This window comes from Haliaeetus leucocephalus, unplaced genomic scaffold (assembly GCF_000737465.1).
Source record: "Haliaeetus leucocephalus isolate CR32 unplaced genomic scaffold, Haliaeetus_leucocephalus-4.0 Scaffold696, whole genome shotgun sequence".
NCBI classification, from domain to species: Eukaryota; Metazoa; Chordata; class Aves; order Accipitriformes; family Accipitridae; genus Haliaeetus; species Haliaeetus leucocephalus.
In genome coordinates, this window is record NW_010973132.1 from 5,875,107 (window position 1) to 5,897,082 (window position 21,976).

Below are 21,976 nucleotides of genomic sequence, written 5' to 3' on the forward strand. Positions count from 1 at the left end.
GGGCTGTGGTTAGCTGGAGAAACAGGCTGACAGGGACCTTATGAAGTCGACAACAGCAAGCGCAAACCCAGCACCTGGGATGCAGTAGCCCCGTGCAGCAGGGAAGGCTGGGGTTAAACAGAAAACAGCTTTTCAGAAAAGGATGTTTGGGCTGTGGTGGGGAAAAAGCTGGTGATGAGCCAGCAGCGTACCCTTGCAGCTGAGGTGGACAACTGCATCCTGGGCTGCAGCAGCAAGGCTGGAGCCAGCAGGGCAATGGGAGCAATTATCCTCTTCCAGCAGGCACCCGTGAGATTGCACCTGCTTCAGCTTTCTGTCCCCAGTTTCAAGGTCAGCAAAGCCCGTTCAAGGTGATGAGGAGCCTGGAGCACATAACGTGCCGAGCAGCTGAGAGAAGCATGCTGGCTCAGTTGCAGAGGGATATTGCTGCTGGTTCCAGCTTCCTAAAGGTAGCGTACAGAGAAAACAGAGCCAGGTGCTTCTTGAGGTGCAACAGTGAGAGGCATCGTACATCTGTTGCTACATGGGAAATTCTAATTAGAAAAGATGAAAAAAAATTTCACACTGAAGGCAGCTGACCACTGGACCAGGTGCCGAGCAAGAATGTCAAATCCCCATCCCTGGACACAAAATTTAGCTCGGCAGGGCCCTCAGCAACCAGATCCAGTTGGCCCTGCTTTGAGCTGTAGGGCAGGCAGCGTTACTCTATGATCATATTCAGGTTATTGTGTTCAAACCAGCAGCAGCTGAGTTTTATTCCAAACGCGAGTCTTGACTTACACAGCTGTCTTCTGGTAGGTAAGGTGCTTCAAAATTCAAACTTGGGCTGCTGTGCAAGCAGCAAGAACTAGCACAATGGATTGACACTTGGATGTTCAAAGGAGGAGCCTAGAGTACTACAGAAAAACCTGATGCGACAACATTTTTCCACAAAACATGAGTAGATTAACTAGAACTAGTAGAGAAGCTGATGACAGGTAATGCTCTACATACACTGAGAAGCTGAAATGCTGGACACTGCAGAGAAACGCAAGAAGCTGCAAAGCCAACGAGTTTATGAGACGAACGTGGACAAAAGCACACAAAGTAAAAATACCTGGAAAGAAGGATTGAATGGCTAAGTCTACTGGTGAAAATACAAGTTCTCATGATAAATATCAACTTAACAAAGAATATTCTGAAAAATTAAAGCAAAGGGATGCTCTGCAGGGAAATTTTAGGCTTATGTCCTCTTAATAAGTGGTTCTACCAATGAATTGGTAAATCTGTTAATGAACCACCCCATTGCCAATGAATCATAGAATATCTCAAGTTGGAAGGGACCCGTAAGGATCATTGAGTCCAACTCCCTGCTCCTTGCAGGACTACCTAAAACTAAACCATATGACTAAGAGCCTTGTCCAGACGCTCCTTGAACTCTGACAGGCTTGGTGCCATCACCACTTCCCTGAGAAGCCTGTTCCAGTGGCCGACCACCCTCTCAGTGAAGAACCTTTTCCTAATGTCCAATCTGAACTTCCCCTGGCACAGTCTCATTCTGTTTCCTTGTGTCCTGTCGCTGGTCACCAGAGAGAGGAGATCAGCACTTCCCCTTCCACTGCTCGCCTTGAGGAAGTCATAGACTGTGATGGGGTCACCCCTCAGCCTTCTCTTCTCTAAGCTGAACAAATCAAATGACCTCAGCTGCTCCTCATAAGTCCTACCCTCGAGACCTTTCACCATCTCGGTCACCCTCCTTCGGACACACTCTGATAGTTTCATGTCCTTCTTATATCGAGGCGCTCAAAACTGCACGTAGTACTCAAGGTGGGGCTGCACCAGTGCAGAGTGGAGTGGGACAATGACAATTCCTTCCTATTGCTGGACAATGGAGATTATCTGTTGGCTTTGCTGCTAACTATTGAACCACAATTACATTTTGGCATTTAAAACAACGTTCGAGTTCACTCTAGAAAATGCCTGCTCTTCGCATTCCCCAAAATACAAATAAGTGGAAAAAATGAAATTCAGAGGTGCTCTGCAGGGATGGCAATGGCAATAACCACAAATTTAACTATCATTTTCACAAGAGCCAGGGAGATGACAGTAACAGATGCTGAAATACATCTTAGTAAAAAAACTCACTGGACAATTAGCAGCACTACCCAGCTACTGAAGAATCCAGCTCCTCACATTCCAAGTAATACCCTATTTATAATTTGAGTTTCCTTGCTGGAAACGGATGGATTAATTTTGACTGTGCAGGTAAGAGAAGTTATTCCACAGATATTATTTCATCACCTCAGCTACAGACTTGAGAACAGTACACAGGGAACATGAGAATGCCCCTGCTTCAAAAGCACTGGTAACCGTAATAGAATAGCTTACTGCATAGCAATGGTACAGTGGAAGCTTCTACCTGTACCATCAGTTAACTGACATCATAAAAAGCCATTTCTTAAAATCAGTGCTGAATGTAGCTAATTAGATTTTCAAGTCATTTTAGCTAACTAGATTTTTTCAAGTCACAGCTGCTTTTCCTGCAATAATCAAAATAACACTTGACTCAAACTTGATAATATACAATTAATATACACACACAGATGCTTCCAGACCATTACCATATACTCTCACCACTTCCCCACTACATAAAGTGTGAAAAGGAGGTGAGACAGCACTGCAAGTGTTGTCATTCGTTAATTTATGATTAACTAGGGTGAGAGAGCGCCTGGATCCACACAGACAGCTGGCATGCCCGAGAACCATATAGAGAGCAGGGGCTTCCTGCAGAGAAAGCCAGTTCCACCTGTCTGAGGACCCTAATGCTTTCTGACAGGAGGCCAGGCCAAAAATTCTCACCAAAGGAAGGTGATGTTAACAGACGCTCGTCACTCCGCACTCTTTTTTATGGGGGGGAAGGCCACACTGCTTGCTACAGCGATTAACTCTCCCACTCCAGAGGGAAACCAATCCAGCAGTTCTGCTTAAAAGCAAAGCGGATCCGACACAAAAGTCGATTTCTGGTGCTGTTCGCCTTGCAACAAAGAGGCAGCAAAGCAAGTAAGAAAAAGCCCAAACATAAAAAACCACATCGACTCTTCCAGCCGCTTATCGAATGTGAGGTGAGGCACAGCCCGCTATCAAAGCGAGACGTTTTGACTAAACCCACGAAATTACTGCAGGGCAGGGCAGGGCAGACGTCTGCTTCTGCCCCAAGCAGACACCCCCACCGCTTTTCCTCCTTACTTCCAGAAGGCACGAAAAAAAGCAGCCGGGGCGGGGATGTGAAAAAATGGCAAACTCATTCATCGCTCGGGCTGCGCCAGTCCGCGGAGAAGGCGCCGGCGGGGCGCTCCGGGGACGGCACCGGGGACCGGCCGCCGCCGGCGGGAGGGCTCCTCCCCCCACCGGCCGGTCGCGGCGCCCCTTGCAGCCCCCGGGGTCCGGGTCCTGCCAGCCTTCGCCGCCGAAGCGGGACCCCGCCGGCTTCGCCGCTTACTCAGCAGCACGGCCTACGGAGCTGAAGGCTTTCGGCGAGGCTGCAGGTGAAGCGCGAACCGCCGCTGACTGGAAACGCGGTTCCAGTCACAAATCTATCCTCGGGCTGGCGTAGACCCACCGACCCTTCCTCCCCGCCGCCTCGCCCCGGGGCTCCGGCGACTTCCAAAGCCACGTTTCGCCAGCGACGCCAGCTCGCCCCGTGCCAGGGCCGCCCGGCTGGCCGCAGCGGCTTTCGGACAAGGCAGGGCTTCGCACCGGGACGACGGCCCCCGTTCCCCGCCACACAGCCCGGGGCGGGGGCTCTCCCCGCCACCACCACCGCCGCCGGGGCAGAGCGGCGGTGGGCAGCTCCCCGCGCCGCTCACCTGCTGCTGGATCTTCCCGTCCTCCGTGACCACCCAGTGGGTGGTGGCAGCGGCGGGCCGCGTCCCCGAGGCCAGCAGCGAGCACAGGCCCAGGGCCCAGCCGGAGAAGACCCACGCCCGCCCCAGCCCGCCCCGCCCGGACGCTGCTGCCGCCGCCATCTTCCCCAATCCCGGCCTGCCCGCACCACCCGGAAACGGAATAGCCGCCGCCGCCATTTTGGGAAGGGGAGAGCCGGGCGGGCGGCACCGCCGCTCCGGAGGGGCGGGAAGGGGGGGGCGGCCCCGAGTCGTTACCTCAGGCAGCGGCGGGAGCCCGAGGCTGACGTGAAACGCCGACAAGCAGCGCCCGGCGCCACGCTGAACCCTTTCGTTTTAAAATAAATTGGTTTCTGTCTAGCGCACATTGAAACGTCTGCCGCGACCGCTCAGGGAAACGTCCTTCTGCCCGAATCCAGCCCAACTGTACCCGCAGCTATCCACAGTTAATGCCAGTTCACTCAAGAGCCGGTTGAAGGTAGCTCCGGAAAACACATCACTGCTTTCTCCTTATAACGCTTTTCAGTTGCACGGGAAAAATCGAAACTTCTCCTTTCTGTGAACAGTAGTCGCCTGTGTCCCCAGGCCTGAGCAAGATCTAGAAGCTGCCAAATTCAAGCTTTGGTCTGTTCGACTTCTCTTAAGTTTGCAAGCAAGCTGCAAAACAGTTCTGCTTCTTGGGGACGCCAGACTTCCCAGAGCCTGTTACACAGTAAAATGTGCCTGTAACTCAAACCCATTAGGCAGAAATGTTTACAAATGGCATCATAGTGGTTAAACTGATGGAAGGGATTCAGTTTCTCTCAGGATAAGAGAACATACTCCCACAAGTATGACAGTTCCTTACTGCTGCCAGAGTTTTCACATCTGGCACGTTACAGATTTCACCAAAAAACCTAGGCTGATACTCCAAGCCACTCATGCTCTATCGTAAGACACTAACAAATTTATTGCACTGTCAACATCCAGGAGGTTGACTAAGACAATGACTCCTTTTCACGTGATAATTCCCAAATAAGATGTATGACATGCAGCATTCGCTATTTAAATTCCTATCCAAAATTTTGCATTTAGAAGTTGAATTACTTAAAAGTTGAAACGGCTAATGCAGTCTTGCTAAGATCTATTTATTAGCAGCAAATAGGTCAATACATCTATAGCAATCTAAGGAGTAAGTCAATAAAACAAAAAGGTACCACAGTACCCTTTTACTAAGCCAACACAAAATGTTGCAGAGTAACTGTGAAACAATGAGCCAAACAAAATTACAAAATGAATTTATTCCAAAAGCGTAAGGGAACATTTACAATTCAACAAGATGGTAAACAGGTGTCTCCACAAGAACTCACTGCATTAAAATTAAATATGAAACTGTGTGTGTGTGAAATCTAACTACTTCTGATGCCACAAGAACTTTGCACATCACCTCTGAAAAACAGGAGTCCCGTAAAGAAAACTCACTCAAAATTCAGTGAGAAAACAAGCTGCTAGTTCCTAGTTATTAGTCTAAATGCAAGCTATGTTTAGGCTTTGAGATTATTATTTTTAAATTCCCTCAAAACACAAATTACAGCCGCAAGTGCAAAATGTCTATTCCCCCCCCAATGGAAGCTTATTACCCATCTAGTGCCTATTTTCAGGGTGACATTTTGATCTCACGAATTTGTCCTTGAAAGCTCTTTGCCAAGTTTGTTGGTTTTAGTGACAAGTATGAGTTTAGCAGCTGTCATGCAATCAGAAATACAAGTCAGCTCACATGTCCTGGAATGTCCAAAGTTTGCTGCCTACTGCTCCAGAGTTGAGCAAAACCAGACTTCAAATTCAGCATCAACAACGTCTCTAACTTTGACACAGTTTCGGTATTCTGTCCTTCTGATTGTAGTGATAAATACCAAAAGAGTGTTAATGAAGACACCCGAGTCAGATTCACAAGCAAATACAAATGGAACTAGGTGGGCAAACATCATTTTCAGGCATTTGTCTGTGTCTGGGTATCGAATGGCTGGACAAAAAAAAGGAGGATAAGAAATAATCTTCATTCTTCTAAAGCCTAAGCTATTTTACATCAACACACCCTGGAACACATTAGAATTCTTTTAGTCTGTCCCAACTTCTTTTTTACTATCTGCTAATTCCTTTACAATGTTGAAAGACCTGAGAAGTAAAAATTTTGAATGGTGAGAATAATAATAAAAAAAAAAAGCATTGTGCTCTTACATTGTATTTTCTGGGTGTACACCAGTAAATAAGAATCCCAAGTTGCTATGGAAAAAAATAGCATGGAATTGTTAAATTTTCCACCTGAATTGAACTACATAGCTGGAATTTTTCCATGTTACCCAAAATACAATTTTATTTATATATTTTTAAATGCAACTGTATTGGTAAAAAAAAAAAAAAAAAAAATCGCAAAAAACCACAAAACAAAAAAACAAAACAAAAAAACCCAACCCTCAAGTGCCAACTAATCCAGAAATCTGCAAAACATAGAAAAGAGCCAGATACTGCTACGGTCTAGCTCCAGCCTATGAAGCTTAATCACTGCATCAGTCTTCACCCATTCCTGGAATAATTCTAGTCATTTATTGTTTTGTTTTTCCTGTTCATTTACTGAAATTTCACGGCATAACTATATGCACATATTCATATTAAACATTAAAAATCCATTTGCAAAACATCACTTTTGCATTACAATGCACGGAGAAGAGTAAGATGTGCAAACCAAAAAACACCACATTCTCCACATCTCTAAGTAAAAGGACTGCTTCATGCTACAATCAAAATGAATCTCCATCCCTGTTGCAAACTTTAAAAAACCAGCATGTATCTCATTCAATTTCATTAAAAAAAAGTAAATCAAAGCAAATTTAACAATGGTACTCTTCTCCACATATTGCAAAATATGGCTACAGATGAGGAAAGGATTACTTCAGCTGCTAAGCTTATCTGACATGAATCTCTGTTGTCATGCCTTTCTTGTCCATTACTTAATACATAAACTCAATTATATAGTTTCAGTTATGCAGTAGCTGATTTTTAGGTTAATATACAAACTGTCAAGATGTAGCTTTTGATATAACATCTATGCTCTTTTCCAATTTTGAATAAATCCTGAAGACACTTCAAAAATAAGAACCCAAAACTGCTGACTGTAAGCATCCAAAAATACAGTTGTAGTTTCACTATGGACAAGTTGTAGTCCGTTAGAAAAGTAGATCATACATACAAAGGTATAAAGAACATTTAAGTCAGTCTTAGTGGAAGGCAGTCCTTGAAGGAAACAATACTCCAAGCAAACTTGCTGAGTAGCACTTTCACTTTAGCCCTTCAGGGGCATGGAAGATGTAGCTGTCTACTCAGTAGATTCTTCCTCGGCTACGATTGCCACGTCCTCCCCAGCCTCTTCCTCGTCCACCCCGGAAACCACCTCTTTGCTCTGAAATAAAAGTCAAAACTTTTCATACAGCTTTTATGTTGTGTACAGATTAAAATTAAATAGCAATAACTGGAGGTACTGAAGGCTGACTTAAGTCTCTGAGGCTACCTAGCTCATCCTTCTGTCCAGTAACACCATGTTGATCTTGAGGTGTTTTTCTGACTTGCTCCTAGTGATTTTATAAAACGATGGAAAACCACAACTTTGTCAGTCTATCTGTCCTTTTCTATCCTTAACGTTATCACCAGCATACTTAAGTTTTTTTGCTGGGCTGGTATCTTAACTATATCCAGTTAAAAATCTCAGACATAAGACTGATACCACACAAACTATTTGTACACCGTAGAAATTTTTTCCTTTCCCTTTGTTAAGAACAAATCTGATCACAGCAAAAAAACCCCACAAAACATTTTGTTAAAGTTTCTTTGGATTTGTTTGTAAATACATCAAACTCTCACTCCCCTTCCATGCCTTCTCTTCATGTATAGTCTTACAATACAGGTCATATTAATCTACAAAGAGAACTGTGTGCTTATTTTAAAAAGTACAGAAATCAAAAGCTGATCAGAGGCCTAAGCATCTCACTAACAAGAAAGAGTAGCAAGCAACAAAAAATTTTTGGTTGAATACTGCCCAATTTTTAGAACCACAGGACTACAAGCTTATGTTGAAAGACACAGGTGTATCACCTGAAGTCTGTAGTAAGAAATTTGCAGAAGATTTTACCTTTTCTCTTTGTTTGGTATATAAAACAGAGCTTTGTATCAGTTTTTCAACCTACGGGCACAGGTAATAATTTGTCATAGCAGGCTGTTTACTTGACAGAGATAAGACCAATGGGCCTACAGGGAACAGAACAGGTCGCTGCCATTGTTGGGCCTGTTCATCCAGTCTGCAACTGTTCTCGCGCTTTGCCCAGAATTACGACTTGCACAGAGAGAGAATCACTCTGACTGGGAACATGAGGACATAACTGTGTGTATGCACAGTGAACCTGGCAATTCCCAGATGTTCTGGATCAGGTCTGCAACATCAGCAGCGGCTGTAATAGGAATTCAGCACAGGTCCAGTTGTTTGACAGGTGGCCCAGCTCTGCCATTTGCAGCAACTGGTCTGTCCAATGGGACATTTGGGGTGCGAGTGCTGTGTGTCATAACAGAGAATACAATAGTTCAATTACTAACTCCGTGTATTAAAACACTACTAAAACTAACTTGCAAATGACGTATAGTTTATAGGCTGGTAACAAACACTGTAACAGACCAACAGCTAGACAGAGACCATTACACAGAAAAATTGGTGACAGTACAGTTTGATCTTCCAAGAACACGACAGTAAGTTGGCTTAATGTCTTGGTTTCAGCTGGAATAGAGTTAACTGTCTTCCTAGTAGCTGGTACAGTGCTATGTTTTGAGTTCAGTATGAGAAGAATGTTGATAACACATTGATGTTTTCAGATGTTGCTAAGTAATGTTTAGCCTAAAGTCAAGGATTTTTCAGCTTCTCATGCCCAGCCAACAAGAAGGCTGGAGGGGCACAAGAAGTTGGGAGGGGACACAGCCAGGGCAGCTGACGCAAACTGGCCAGAGGGGTATTCCAGACCATGTGACATCGTGTCCACTATATAAACTGGGGGGAGTGGGGGTGGGGGGATCGCCGCTTGGGAACTAACTGGGCATCAGTCAGCAGGTGGTGAGTAATTGCATTGTGCATCACTTGTATATTCCAATCCTTTTATTATTACTATTGTCATTTTATTAGTGTTACCATTATCATTATTAGTTTCTTCTTTCCTGTTCTATTAAACTGTTCTTATCTCAAACCACGAGTTTTACTTCCCCCTGCCCCCAATTCCCTCCCCCATCCCACTGGGTGAGGGAGAAGTGAGTGAGGTGGCTGCGTGGTGCTTAGTTGCTGGCTGGGGTTAAACCATGACACTTCATTTGTTTGCTCCCCCTGCCCCAAGGCACAACTGTCACTAGACGAAGTTTTTCCAAGCTGCCTAACTTACCGTAAGAAAAACTACCCAGGTTACTGCTGTACTTTCCACTGGGAGGATTATATATTTGCCTGGCATCCCTTTTTGGTCCTGCCGAAGGTTTCTTTGGGGGTGAACTTGAGGTTGTATCTTCACTTGCTCTTTTTTGACTGACAGAAGAAAACAAAAACAGACCATTATACTCCTGTGGTGACAAGTACAGGAATAGCAGTTCAGCCTCAAAGATTAACCACTGGAAGCTAGCAGCAGCTAATGAAGATGCCCTGAATAATACTTCAAAAGAGGAAGTAAGCTAGTCTCCAGTTGATTTGGTCTATTGCATCCCTAAAGCAAGACTATCACTCCACAGCCTTAATTCCTTCCAGGTGGGTGTTATTTTTGATTGCGCACCTTTTAGCTCATGTGCTGTGTATATCATATACATGCAGCTTCGGATCTTTATTTTGTAAACAGCAAAAATTACCACCACCGTTTTCTTTTTTTATGAACAACTCTTACCTTGCATCTGCCTTCTGTACTGGTTTCCAGGACAGTGTAACTGTACTTTTGTAAGAAGGAGGAATGTGGAAGAGATCCTATGGAGGCAAAATCAGACAGTTTATTCTACAGTTAAATTCATGTAGACTGCACTTCAAAATTTTAGCTGCCTACTGAGACTCCAGAATAACAATTCCTTTCTAACAATTTTAAATCCTTTTTGAAGTCCCACAGCAGAGGGAGAAGGCAGCACTACCTAACTGCCTTATCCGGCTGCCTTAGCCCATACACTTTACTAGGAAATTCAAATGAGATTTATATTAACAGAATAGCCTCTTATACTGACGTAATATGCTTTCTCTCTCTCCCTGCGCACATCAAGCATCTTATAATGAACTACAACAGCTCCTGCAGGGAAACATCTGATATCTGTATCATGGTATAAAAGGTAGGTTTCTCAATACTGTGGGCAAAGCTTTTGGTTTATCGTGGTTATTGAGAGTGAAAGATGGTAAGTGAAAGAAGAGAGGAAAAGGTGGTTAGAAGAAATCAGAATAGTTTCAAGGGCTCTGGATGGAAGTCTCTTTCTGCAGCCCATCTCTCCTAGACTCTTTGGAGAAAAAAGATTCTGTATAGCAGCCCGCTTTGCCTCCTTCCTCCTTTACATCTCCTTGCACCTCTTCAAACTATTCTTTACCCCTCCCTGCCACTGTAGGAAAGGGAAATGACAGGGAAAAAGGCTCAGCCAGAATCCAGAGACCCCTAAAGCAAGGTATCCTGCTCCTGCAGGCAACTAGTGCTGCAAAAAATGGGCCTCAACACCCTATCCCAACAGCAGCAAAGGCTAAGCAGCGTGCATAAACAGCAGATCCATGTCTCTTCAGAAACAGTAAAGTGGCAGCAACCCTGAGCTGGCTAACACTAACTTAATAACACAATACAACTTAGTTCAAATATATTCCTTTTTTCTGCATAGCTTACTCTACTGTATGAATTTACTCTTTTGTAACATGAGGACTTACCTTGATTAAAACATTGATGTTATTGGTTATTTTCAAGGCAACCACCTTAATCTTGTTCTGCAAAAAAAAAAAAAAAAAAACAAACACCACTGAACACCTATTCTAGTAGCTTTAAATTATGCCAACTGCATTTGATGAAGTCGTAACATTAAACTGACTGCTCTTCCTAGTGAATTGCTATAGCAATAGTAATAGTGAAAGGTGTATACACTTCTGAGTTTTCATTACAACTATTTTTAGGCTTCTTGCAGTTTTACACTAACTAGTTGCTTTTAATGTTCCAGTGTACTTCCCACAAAATTTTTCCCCCAATCTATGAAAATCTCCCCTTCAAAACAAAATGCAGAGCACAGACAGTTAAGCCAAATACATGTGGATGCAGACAGCAGCTAACAGTAGAAACTAAAAGATCATCTTAGCTTGCAAAATACAGCATCAGGTAAGATGCAGCTGCAATAGATTTTAGCAGTATTATTCCCTTAATCTATTTGCATGCTTACAGCAGACTGCAGCCCATTAGTGTGTGCCAGTGGTTATTTCGGTAGGCTCGATTAGAAAAATCGGAATTCCTGAATAATACTTACCTCCTCTGTTTTCAAGGCTTCTCCTGTTTTTCCTTGAAGTGCTAGACGAAGCTGTCGAATATACACCTGCAACCCTCGAGCAAAATACTGTAGCCTACAAAATTCAAAAGCGATCTGTTAATTTTTAAATATTCCCATAAAATAAAAGCATAAGCACAGGGAAGCTGTAATCTCATTTTTTCCCCATTTAGGAAAAATGCTCAAAATAAGTCCTCTACAAATCTGATTTGTGCTTCTTTAGCACCCAGACAATAATAATTCACACCTTCTAACAGAACTCTAACACTTGCCTCTAAACGATTACCTGATTTTAAAGTCTTTCAATTTCTCTGCATTCAGCTTGGCTGTGAGGAAGTCCGGAAGTTTACGACCCAGCTGGTGGAAGCTATACAATAAACACTCCACATAACTGAATTGCAACTTGGGCTCTTCATTGCCGGCATTTTCCCCATTCTCTGCTTCCTCCGGAGGAAGAGGCATATACTCCTAATGAACAGAAAGGAAAGACAAATGCATGAGACACGTTTACACAGACTGACCGTTCTTTTGCAGTGTTTGAACTGGAGGGTTTATTTATGCTAAGAATTTAAGGAGTATACCCCATCGCTATACTAACATGATGAACCACTGCATGAAGTCCTGGTGCAGATGGTTTGCCTCCACTTATGTGACTTGACACCTCTGGCTCAGAGGAAGCATTATGGTAGCACTGCTACCACAGGAAGCAACAACGTGCTGCACCAATCTTTCTGAAACAGCTCTGAATAAGCTTACAATTGTCTGGGCAGATATTGCCTTTAATAAGATCAACACTAATCACTCATGACTATAAAATTTAAAAAGAACAAAGCCACATGAGTTTACTGGATTAAAAACATTATGCAGGTAACAGCTCTTTATATCTACGAAGGCTATGAATCGCAAAATGATGTTTGACCTTGTGTCATGCACAGAGCTATCTTTGAAATAGCCACTTCAGAAAAAGGATAAATATATTAATAGATAAAAATAACTTGTTTTGATGAAACCTTTTTTTTTTAAAGCATTTTACATGAGTAAAAATTGAATTAGTCTTACCAGTAATTTATCAAACAGCTTCTTCAAATTTGATTCAAGCTTTTCCATATCGCCACAAAATGAACTCATTTCAGCAAGAAGCTTCAAAACCTACACATAAGGATAGCTGGGTTTTTGTGTGTTAACTGAAAAGTACAAAGGCTTAACTTTCAACCTAAAAGCAATTATCACATCATTATGGCTGGCACAGTAGAGGTCAGCTATTACAATTAAACCTCTCCCAAACATCAGCAAAGAATACAAGGAGGAACATGCCTAGTCTGTTTTTCATGTCATTCACACAGGTTTGTGTGTCTAATCCCAACAAGCATCATTAGTCAACAAGTAAACAAAACTTCATCTCCCACATCTGCAGAACAGCTTGCCTTCAAAGGGAGATTCACAGAGATCTAACTGAAGCTGCAGCACTGATTAACGTAAGCAAAATTACAGATATTAAGCCACTCCCTTAGGAGGCTAGATTAGCACAAGCCATGCAACAGTCATTTCAGTAAATGCTATGTGCTTAAAAAAAATTGACAGTAACACAAAAATGATTACACCTATCTACTTATTCTAGCCTTGTCTCAAAAGCTAGGGACAAATGACACGTGCTTTAAAAGGCAATGCTCAGTCATGCCTCAATACAGCAAACTTTTTTTTTTGTAGCATAGCTAGTTCTCCTTCAAGCCAAGAACTGAACACCACTTAAAAGTAGTTTGCAAATAGCTGTCTTCATCGAAGATGCTTACTTTTTACAATTTGAAAGACATTTTAGCTTTGCTTACCTCTAACTGGATATCAAGACCCTCTACTGGAGTAGTCAAAGAACTGAGGTTTGGCAGAACATGCTCACAGAAGTAAGTAACAAATTTTGTGGAATGAACGTTTTTCTGCAAAAAACACCGCACATTATTCAAGCTACTTTTTAACTTTGAAGGAGTTAAATGTTTTTCCCCCCATCACTCCACCCTTATAAATGTCTACCACACAGCTATACCTTAAAGCTTTATTAAACTTCCCTCTAACTCCTAAAACGCAGAGACCTTTCCAGGTAGCTTGAACTCAGACACTGTCTGCAACAGGGGCTGAAAAGACTGCCTACAGCCCAAGAATAGGCCTTTTTAAGTGCTGCAATTGCCTGGCACTAGACTTGAAATAAATGCATACATGTATGAACCTAATATAAGAATCTTGTCATAACTCACCGTAACATCTTAAATTTGAAAGAAAATGTCAAAAAGCAGAGAATAACACAAAAGCTCTTTGTATTCGGATGCTTTAAGGATGTTTTCCAACATTTTCATACATTAGAAGCGGAAGGTGGACAAGTACTGATATGCTGTCATTCTAACATAATCATTGAGAAGAGAAGCTATGCCCATTAACTTTCCACAATACTCCTCATGCAAAGCAAATAAATACATACTGAGAAGAGCGGCACTGCCTGCCGAGTACACTGTAGAAGTCTGTCCACACAATCTGGATCAGATGGATTGAACGTTTGTTCCAGGTCAGCTTGTTCGGCTACCAGCTCCACTAGCTGCTGCCTCCCACTTACTGTCTGTAAGCTTTTTAATCCAGACAATATTTTCATGAACAGAACAAATTCCTCGCCTGTCACATCTTCCAGCACCTTAATAGAACACCAGAAAACATATTTCTATGGTGGCAATTTGCAAACCTCCAGGTCAAACCTACTTGATTTGAAAAGGTAAACTATGCAAGTATTTAGCATTTAAATTTAAATTCTAGTTATTTAAAAACACAAGTTTAAAGGAACACATGAAAAACATGCAGTATAATTGTATGCACCTCTAAATTAAAGTAACTGCCATCAAGTTGTGCACAGGAAACATTGTTTTTCTTGAACTCTAACCTTAAGAACAAATTTCTTATCCAACAAAATAGTATGCTTCAGGCAGAATAAACGTTAAATGAGTATCTACTCATTATTGTTTTAATACTTTTTATGTCCTTCTCAGCTTGGGGAATGCACAGGAATCTCATGAAATTCAACAAATACAAATGCTAAGTCCTGCACCTGGGATGAATGAACCTCCCTGCATCAGCACATGTTGGTGACTGATGGGCTGGGGAACTGCTCTGCTGAAAAGACCCTCAGGGTTCTGGGGGACAGCAGGCTAAAGAAAGTGTCAGCAGCATTCCTTGGGTGATGAACAGCGTCCTGGGCTCTGACAAGAGCATAGCCAGTAGACTGAGGGAAGCAAAGGGATTAAGGATTCTCCTTTGCTATGCCCTCACTAGATCAAATCTGGAATACTGCACCTAGTGTCTGGCTGTCCTTTAAGAGGAAGTTGTTGATAAACTTTAGAAAGCTCAGCCAACAGGGTGATAAGTGTCTAGAGCACATGACCTGTGAGGATAACCTAAGGAAACCGAGCTTTTTCAGCCTAAAGGAAAAAAGTCTTAAGGGGGCGAGGTGACCTAACTTCCTATACTTAATACCTGACCTAATCTTCCAATACTTCAGAGCAAGTCACCAAGAGTAGGAGCCAGGTTCTTTACTGAGGTGGACAGGGTGAGAATGAGGCAATGACACAAAACTGAAATGGGAGGTTCCAACTGGATAAAGCAAAAAAAAAAAAATTCACGTTGAGGGCAATTAAACATTGGAGCTGGTTGCCCAGACAGTATGGGAAATTTCCATCTGTAGCCATTTTCAAAACCCAAATGGACAAAGCAGAGAAATCTGACCTGAATTCAGCTGAGCATGGTTCACTGAGGTGATCGATCTTCCAAAGTCCCTTTCCAACGTGAATGATTCTACGATTCTAATAAAAGGCTCTTACAACATGAGAAGAGCCTAACATTATTTTAACATTCCCACAAAAAAATTTTGCAAAGTTTGGATTGTAGCAGAATAGGACAACTAGAAGACCACATCTGTACAATGCTTAACTCTACATGTGGTGTAAACAAACATACCTCCAGAGGAACTCCAGTGATAAGGGATGGCTTAATAATACTTAAGTTCATCCTGAAATAAGACTCTCACCTTCTTTGATTCAGTCAATATGAACTCTTCTACCTCCTTTGTCATCACCTCCTCAGGCAGAGTTTTCAGTTTTGTAGAAAGGAACTTGATGGCTCGCTCTCTCACAATATCCTCTCCCTGAAGAATCTGACTGAATAAGCCTCCCAAAGTCCCTGAATGGAGAATACATCAGGTAACGCAAATTATTTTACAGACCTGAACCTTCTATACAGAAGAAAGAAGTTTCCTCCTGTAAGACTCCACGACACATTTTAAAATAACTGCTGTACTAACTGTGAAGAAAACCCACAATTTTCACATAGTTTGACACAAGAATCCACATCATTTTATTGGTCTGTATAATTCAGATCCACAATTATTGAGAAGTTTAGTATCGTTTGTAAAACCAAACAATGAGTGTGTGTGTGTCTAACTTTTGCCTTGTACTAAGAAGATAGAAAATTGAACCTTGTTCTCATTCTACTAGAGACTGGGAAGTTTATTAATAAAGACATTTATAGAAAAAAAAAAAGTGTCCTTTACCTTTAGCATCCATCTTAAATATACTGAGCAAAGCATTGTTCACCAAATTGAATTCTGCAGAATCATCTGAAGAGAGAAAAAACACTACTATGCGTATTCTTGAAATGCAAACATAAGACCAGAAATACAAAAAGATTTTTGATATCACACAAGAAGGATTCTATCCTCAGCATTTAATTATAAACAACATAACTTGTATTTTTAACGACTACTAGACTGAGGAAGAAGAAAGCCACGATTATGAAAGCTGAAAGCAAACCAAAAAGCTATTTGCCACTTCAGCCTTCCTGATGAAACTTTAATATTACAAACTTGATAGCACTGAAAACCTGAAGGGAAGTTATTAATCAATATATTTAGTCATATTAAGGAACAGCTGAATAAACGAGATGACCTCACTAAATTCAGGTAAAATGAATAGTTACTTCTTTTTAAATGCTTAAGTAATCTACAGTATTTCTAGGTGGGAGAAACAGTTTTCCTCTGGAACTAAATGGAGAAATGTCTAAGTCTCAAAAAAAAAAGTCTCTTCTGAGAAGCCTAGAGACTTAACCATGCATTTTTAATACAAATTTGAGTATACAATATTTAGCACTCTATAACTTACTGAAATTAAAAAAATACATATTGTATATTAAATTCTGATTTAAATATTTTGTATCAAAAATGCACTGTATGGAAGAAAATGCCTTCAGGATTTTTAAAGTTCCCAAGTACCTGGATTAGAGATCCAGTAACTCTTTTTCAGAAGGCAATTTGCTGCAGTCCATATCTGGAAGGGCTTTTGTTTTTGTCCCATCCTGTGTGTCGTGTTCCCCCCCCCCCCTTTTTTCTACAGATGAAAAAAAAATTGTTATATTTAAAAGAAAGATTTTCAGTTTAGCTTAAGATAATTAGCGACCTTTCAGCAGAAGTAGCAGCATAACTGTACAGCAAATATAAAGGGGGGGAAAAAAAAGAGCAGAAGCAGGATATGAATGGCACTGGGACAGACCACTATGTAACAAAATATGAACCAACAAAAAATGTTTTACGGAACAAAATTATATCCATTTTTATGTGTGCCACAAGGAGATCAGCCAGGAAACTACCAATGACTCCTACCTGACTGTAGAAGCTGGGTCAGTATGTCTGCTACCCGAGGAAGATTATCTCCAGTGGCAAACTGAGGCAATTCCTTGATTGCTTGTCGCCGGATCTGTCAAAATTGTCAGTATTGTGGAAATAAAAAAATTTTAAAATTAAAGTAATTACAAAAAACAAGATCGGGCAATTCAACTACCAAAGTTTGGCAGAAAAACCATCCCAATTTGAGAAAATGAACACATATTCTTTTAACATGAGTATCATATTCAGAAAGCGATGTTCAAGTTTCAGACTTTAGAGGCAGTCCAAACTTCTTACTTGCTATGAAACTATTATGACTTACCTATGAAGAAGATAATATATTTTTCTTAGATCTAAGCAGCACTGGAGGAAACCCAAATTCAAACACCACCCCTGTTCACAAAATCATTCATTTGATCAACAAAATAAAGAGCTGGAATCTGTGTTATTACGAAGTCTTATTTGCTAACAGGAAGGATAGTTTTACAGCTGTGCATACGGCAGAGATAAACTCTAGGTTTTGCTCCCAGCACTGACAAAAATCCTTGAATGATCTGCCTAAATCATTTAGGATCTGATAACCAAAGGTGTGTCAAAGGTACAGGTTCTATCAACATCACAGAAGCAGCATAAAGCATCTCAAGACTTCTGCAAGAATAATATATTCAGAATTGCATTCCCATGGTTCTCAGGTGCGAATAGATTTTCTTGCCTCCCAGCAGGATGTATTAGAACCAATTACCACAAAGTGCTTTTTGAAAGGAAAAAAATGTAATAGATATTCAAATAAACTGCATCTAAGTTTCCTTCTACAGAGCTATTTCTTTGATGGGAGTGAAAAAGACAAATGAAAACTGATGTATCTCCCCATACCATCACAAAATAGATTCTTCTATTGCAGGAATACAACTAAGTATTCTTAAATTTTCTGAAGACCAACACTGCCCTCCCAAAAGACATAGCCTATAAAAAACAAAGAGAAAGGAATAACAAAATACAAACTCAACGTATCAACTTGCTACAAGGTTCTTATTCTTACAGAAACATCTTCATCCTCACAGAGGTCCAACTGGGCATTGATAGCTGAGTCAGCTAGCTCAGGAAAATGCTTGAAGAACTTCGGAATAAATTGGGCTGCAAGTCTCTTCTCCTTGGCACCTCCTTTCACACCATCCAAGATTGCTTGGTACGCATCCTTATGCTGAAAGAGCAAAACCAGACTACATAAGTAGAAAAATCTTGGGGTCTTCTTAAGACAAGGAAAGGATTTTTTCTCTCCCATTCACTTCAGCTATTTAAGTGAACTATATTATACAAGCTTCATACAAAGAAATAAATTTCTCTTAGACCAATGTAACTGTGCCAATGTAGTAAAATTTGCCTCTATCGACTGTTTTTTACTGTTACTCTGATTCCTCTGTCTGTTCCAAGTGTTTACAGTTCAAACTGCCAGCCCTAAGGCTAACAGCTCTTGCACACCAGTTGCAATTAGATTAGTGCAGACTCAAGGAATTCAGTGAAGGTGATCATGTAACTCAGGTAGTTTTTTCAAGCAGCTTCTGCCTTCTGCCTGCTTGTTTATTGTCTCTCAAGCAGAGGTTACCTCTCCAACAACTGTGCCACTGGAATGGATCACGAATGATTTTTAATGTATATCACGCTAAAGCATCTCTGGCACCTATTCAAGCAGTTAACTTAATCTGAGACAAAATACAGTTCTTAAAAGATCTGTTAACAGAGACTAGGTTAAAAAAAAAAAAAAGACATTTCCAGTTGAAATATAGAAATAAACACTTCAGCAACAAAGTAGAATATTCTCCAGCTGCTCCAACTAGAATCACACAGGCGCTTCTGATTTTGTGCCTGCAGGACTGAAACTTTGGAATAAATGGAAGTCTTTGTTGTGGTTAGCTATGTGTTTGTGAAATAAAAGTCAGCATTATTAGGATGCTAGCAGAAATCAGAACCTTCTATCATTAATTTTCCTCATGGTTGTGAGGAGAATGTTTTAGACAACTTATCCTACTTTGAACAGCAACATCAATTTTTTGCTCTATTAAATTTCCCAGAGCCACATGTATCAGCACCTCTACTCCACATAAAAGCTCACCCATAGCAAATAAAGATATTAATTTACAAAGCAGTACACTGCATTAATTCCTTCTCAAGTAAGCTGTATTTTAACATTCAGTACCAATGCTCCTTAAACACTCCCTATACCTCATTGATAGTTCTCTGTGTTGCCAGATTCTGAACCAGATTGAGACAATGATCTGGAATAAAAATAACCAAGGAAAAAAAATGGTTACTTTTCAGCCAATCCACATCCCCATCCAGTTTGCTCTATAGCTGTTCCAACACAGTGCGCTCAACAGCAAAGGCAGGAATGAGCCAGCACAAACTAACAATGAAACACACATTATTATAGTCACAGGTTCTCAGACTGCACATTAAGAACAACTTTTTGTGGAACAAATTACTTAAACTTAATACATATTTAAAAGGCATTCACACAGCAATGAAATTGAGTAGCTTGTGTTCCATGAATTTGTATTACTGCATGCCAACTACCCCTGTCATTTAGGCAAAATACAGCTCAGGCAGGAGTTTGTTTTACCCTGTACCTGGCAGCACTGAATGCTCAAGAAAAAAAGCAGGCAACTGCAGAAGCAGCATCATCCTTCAGTTTTGCACATTTCCTCCCAATCCGTAACACAGGAATGTCCTAAGCCAGAGTGTCCAGACCTTTATTTTTAATAACTGTCAATTGACCAATCATCCATTAATTTCTCTAGGTTAGCTCTCGAACCAATTAATATTCTATGATGTCCTGTGACACATTTCAGAATGCATTATGGAGAAAAGTTCATCTTCCTCTTTATTTAAAGCCTGTTTCCTAATAGTTTTTGTCAAGTTCTCACCTTCATTCCACTCAAGAGCTAGACTCATCATACCTGAGCCCCTTTCTCAACTGAAACACTCTTTTACAAGCTCAATACTTCTGGTCTTTTAAATTACTCCTCTTAATGTCATACTTCTGGTTGTCTCCTTGCACTTCTCCACATGTTCAAGGTTTCTTTTTTTGAGACAGGGTGACTATGACTTTTTGTAGTGAGAGATCACATTCATACAGTTGTTAAGAGGTAATAAAGTAGTAAGTGGGATAAAACCGATGAATAAGGAACAATTACTCATGGCTTCTCAGAATGCAAAAATTGGAGACATCAAATAAGATTACGAAATGACAAGTTCAAAGGAGATAGCTCCTTCACAAAGGTTAATGAAGTAATGGAACGTTTTGCCACAGAACATTTGTATGCCAGAAATATAACCTAATCAGTTAAAAAAAGCATCAGAAAAGTTCACTGAAGAACGATCTAGCAAGATATACTAATTACAAAGACACTATCTCTGGCTCTGGAAGTCCACAAGTTGGAGAGGTGCAAAGCTGGGGCACTATATCAGGGATCATCATTCTATACTTACCCTCAGAGGTTCTTACACATCTGCTACTGATCCCTGTCACAGGCTGCTTTTCTTAACTACGCTGGAGTTTGCTCTACCTAAAATTGCCATTCTAATCTTACAAAAGCTACCCACAATAGTCAAACTGATGATGGACTACGTATTTGTAAAATGGCACAGCAACAGCATCTGTTTTATTCTGTGTCTCTCCCCATAGTTCCCAACATTTTAGTTGCATTTTTTGGTTGGCTCCAAGATGATGTTTGTGTTGGACTGCCTGCAAGTATGCTTTGTTTCACTAGGGCATAATTACACAAGCAAAGTGAATGGACTTGAATTAACCCCCCCCCCGCAAAACCAACAACTTCAAAAAAAAAAAAACCAAACACCAAAAGACCACCATATTATTTGTCCTCTTAAGGAACTTTATGACCTTGCATAGTAGTATCTAGTTTAAAATCCACTGCTAGGTATATGCAAAGCTACTTTCCTACTTATGTACAGTATGACCCAAAAAAAAAAAAAAAAAAGTCTTTGCTGCTTTTTCAGGTAGTCATTGAGTAAAATGAGAGCCTGATACAATTCAAAAACTAGTTTTAACTAACCATAATACTTTATATTGGTAATATACCAAGTCATCCTCTTTGAATAATTCAGTTACAGTATAAGCGAACGGCAGATCTTGGCAGGAGTTTAGAGGTAAAAGTCTCCCTTTAGCCATGAGGATCGACCTTCCATTCTTTCCTTAAGGAAAAGAAAGCCAAAGGGCTACAGGCAGTTACCAAACCATAACAGTCTTCACCTTACTCCAACAAACCTTTTAGCAAGAGAGCCTGCCAGAAGCTCTCCGGAACTGCAACTTGTGCTGGATCAGACCTGGGTGACTACCGGTGTCTTCTTTAAGGCCTGAATTCACCAGGCGAAACTCCCCACCCCCATGCAAAAAGCAGCCTGACTCTAGCTAATAACTAAATATCCGCGACGCCACATTTAGAAGGAGAGCTGCGGACAGGACGGGAGGAGGATGCAAAAGCGACGAGAGCTGCTGCCGTCCTTGCAGAACCTCAGGCGCGAATCTTATCTCTGCGCCCCCCCCCCCCGGCGCCGTGAGGAAACCTATACCGAAAACAGCCCCGAGGGCTAGCCGGTTGTCCGGCGGGGCGAGCAGGCCCCTGCGGCAGCATCCCATCCCCTCCCGCTCCCCCACCGCCCGCCCAGCCCTAAACTCCCCACTGGGGCGGCGCCGCCACCGCTACTCAAGCCCGAGGCCTAACGAGGCCTTACAGGCCGCAGCCACGCCGCACACCTGGCCCGCCGTCTCCGTGGCGTCCGCCAGGATCCCGTAGTTACGGTAAAGCTCCTCCACAGTCGGCATGGTGCGGCGGGGGAAGAGCGGAAAGCCACTCGT

At 41.6% G+C, this 21,976-nt stretch overlaps 2 protein-coding genes across 7 annotated transcripts in view; both read right to left on the reverse strand.

Annotated features, from left to right (window-relative positions):
• The window catches only part of TTC17 (tetratricopeptide repeat domain 17), a 62,101-nt gene extending 58,087 nt beyond the window's left edge, over positions 1-4,014 (reverse strand). The window contains exon 1 of the mRNA XM_010580180.1: positions 3,846-4,014. Coding sequence (XP_010578482.1) covers positions 3,846-4,004 — 159 coding nt within the window. The 5' untranslated portion in view covers positions 4,005-4,014. The remainder of the gene's footprint in view (positions 1-3,845) is intronic.
• Positions 4,015-6,441: 2,427 nt separating this feature from the next.
• On the reverse strand, positions 6,442-21,964 carry API5 (apoptosis inhibitor 5). 6 transcript variants are annotated; one of them, XR_775184.1, is made up of 16 exons: positions 21,875-21,964; positions 18,143-18,304; positions 17,101-17,194; positions 15,997-16,062; positions 15,475-15,626; positions 13,885-14,091; positions 13,244-13,348; positions 12,477-12,566; positions 11,704-11,885; positions 11,400-11,493; positions 10,816-10,872; positions 9,815-9,891; positions 9,329-9,465; positions 8,292-8,460; positions 8,099-8,159; positions 7,239-7,317 (listed from the first exon to the last, which is right to left on the reverse strand). XR_775184.1 is itself a non-coding variant. In XM_010580182.1 (15 exons), exons 1-14 carry the CDS (start codon positions 21,941-21,943, stop codon positions 8,336-8,338), a joined length of 1,617 nt encoding a protein of 538 aa, XP_010578484.1. In that variant the 5' UTR covers positions 21,944-21,964; the 3' UTR covers positions 7,232-7,317; positions 8,312-8,335. The 6 variants fall into 6 exon arrangements, 3 of the variants coding, with proteins under 3 accessions (XP_010578485.1, XP_010578484.1, XP_010578483.1); XM_010580182.1 differs by lacking the exon at positions 8,099-8,159 and having other exon boundaries at positions 7,232-7,317; positions 8,312-8,460; XR_775183.1 differs by having other exon boundaries at positions 8,099-8,460.
• Positions 21,965-21,976: the final 12 nt, after the last annotated feature.

Coding starts and splice junctions, on each gene's coding strand:
- API5 (XM_010580182.1), bottom strand. CDS start 21,943: ATGCCGACTGTGGAGGAGCTTTACCGTAACTACGGGATCCTGGCGGAC. Junction 10,873..11,399: donor AAGCCTTGAAAACAGAGGAG/GTAAGTATTATT, acceptor TTTTTTTTGCAG/AACAAGATTAAGGTGGTTGC. Junction 9,892..10,815: donor ACATCAATGTTTTAATCAAG/GTAAGTCCTCAT, acceptor TTGCCTCCATAG/GATCTCTTCCACATTCCTCC.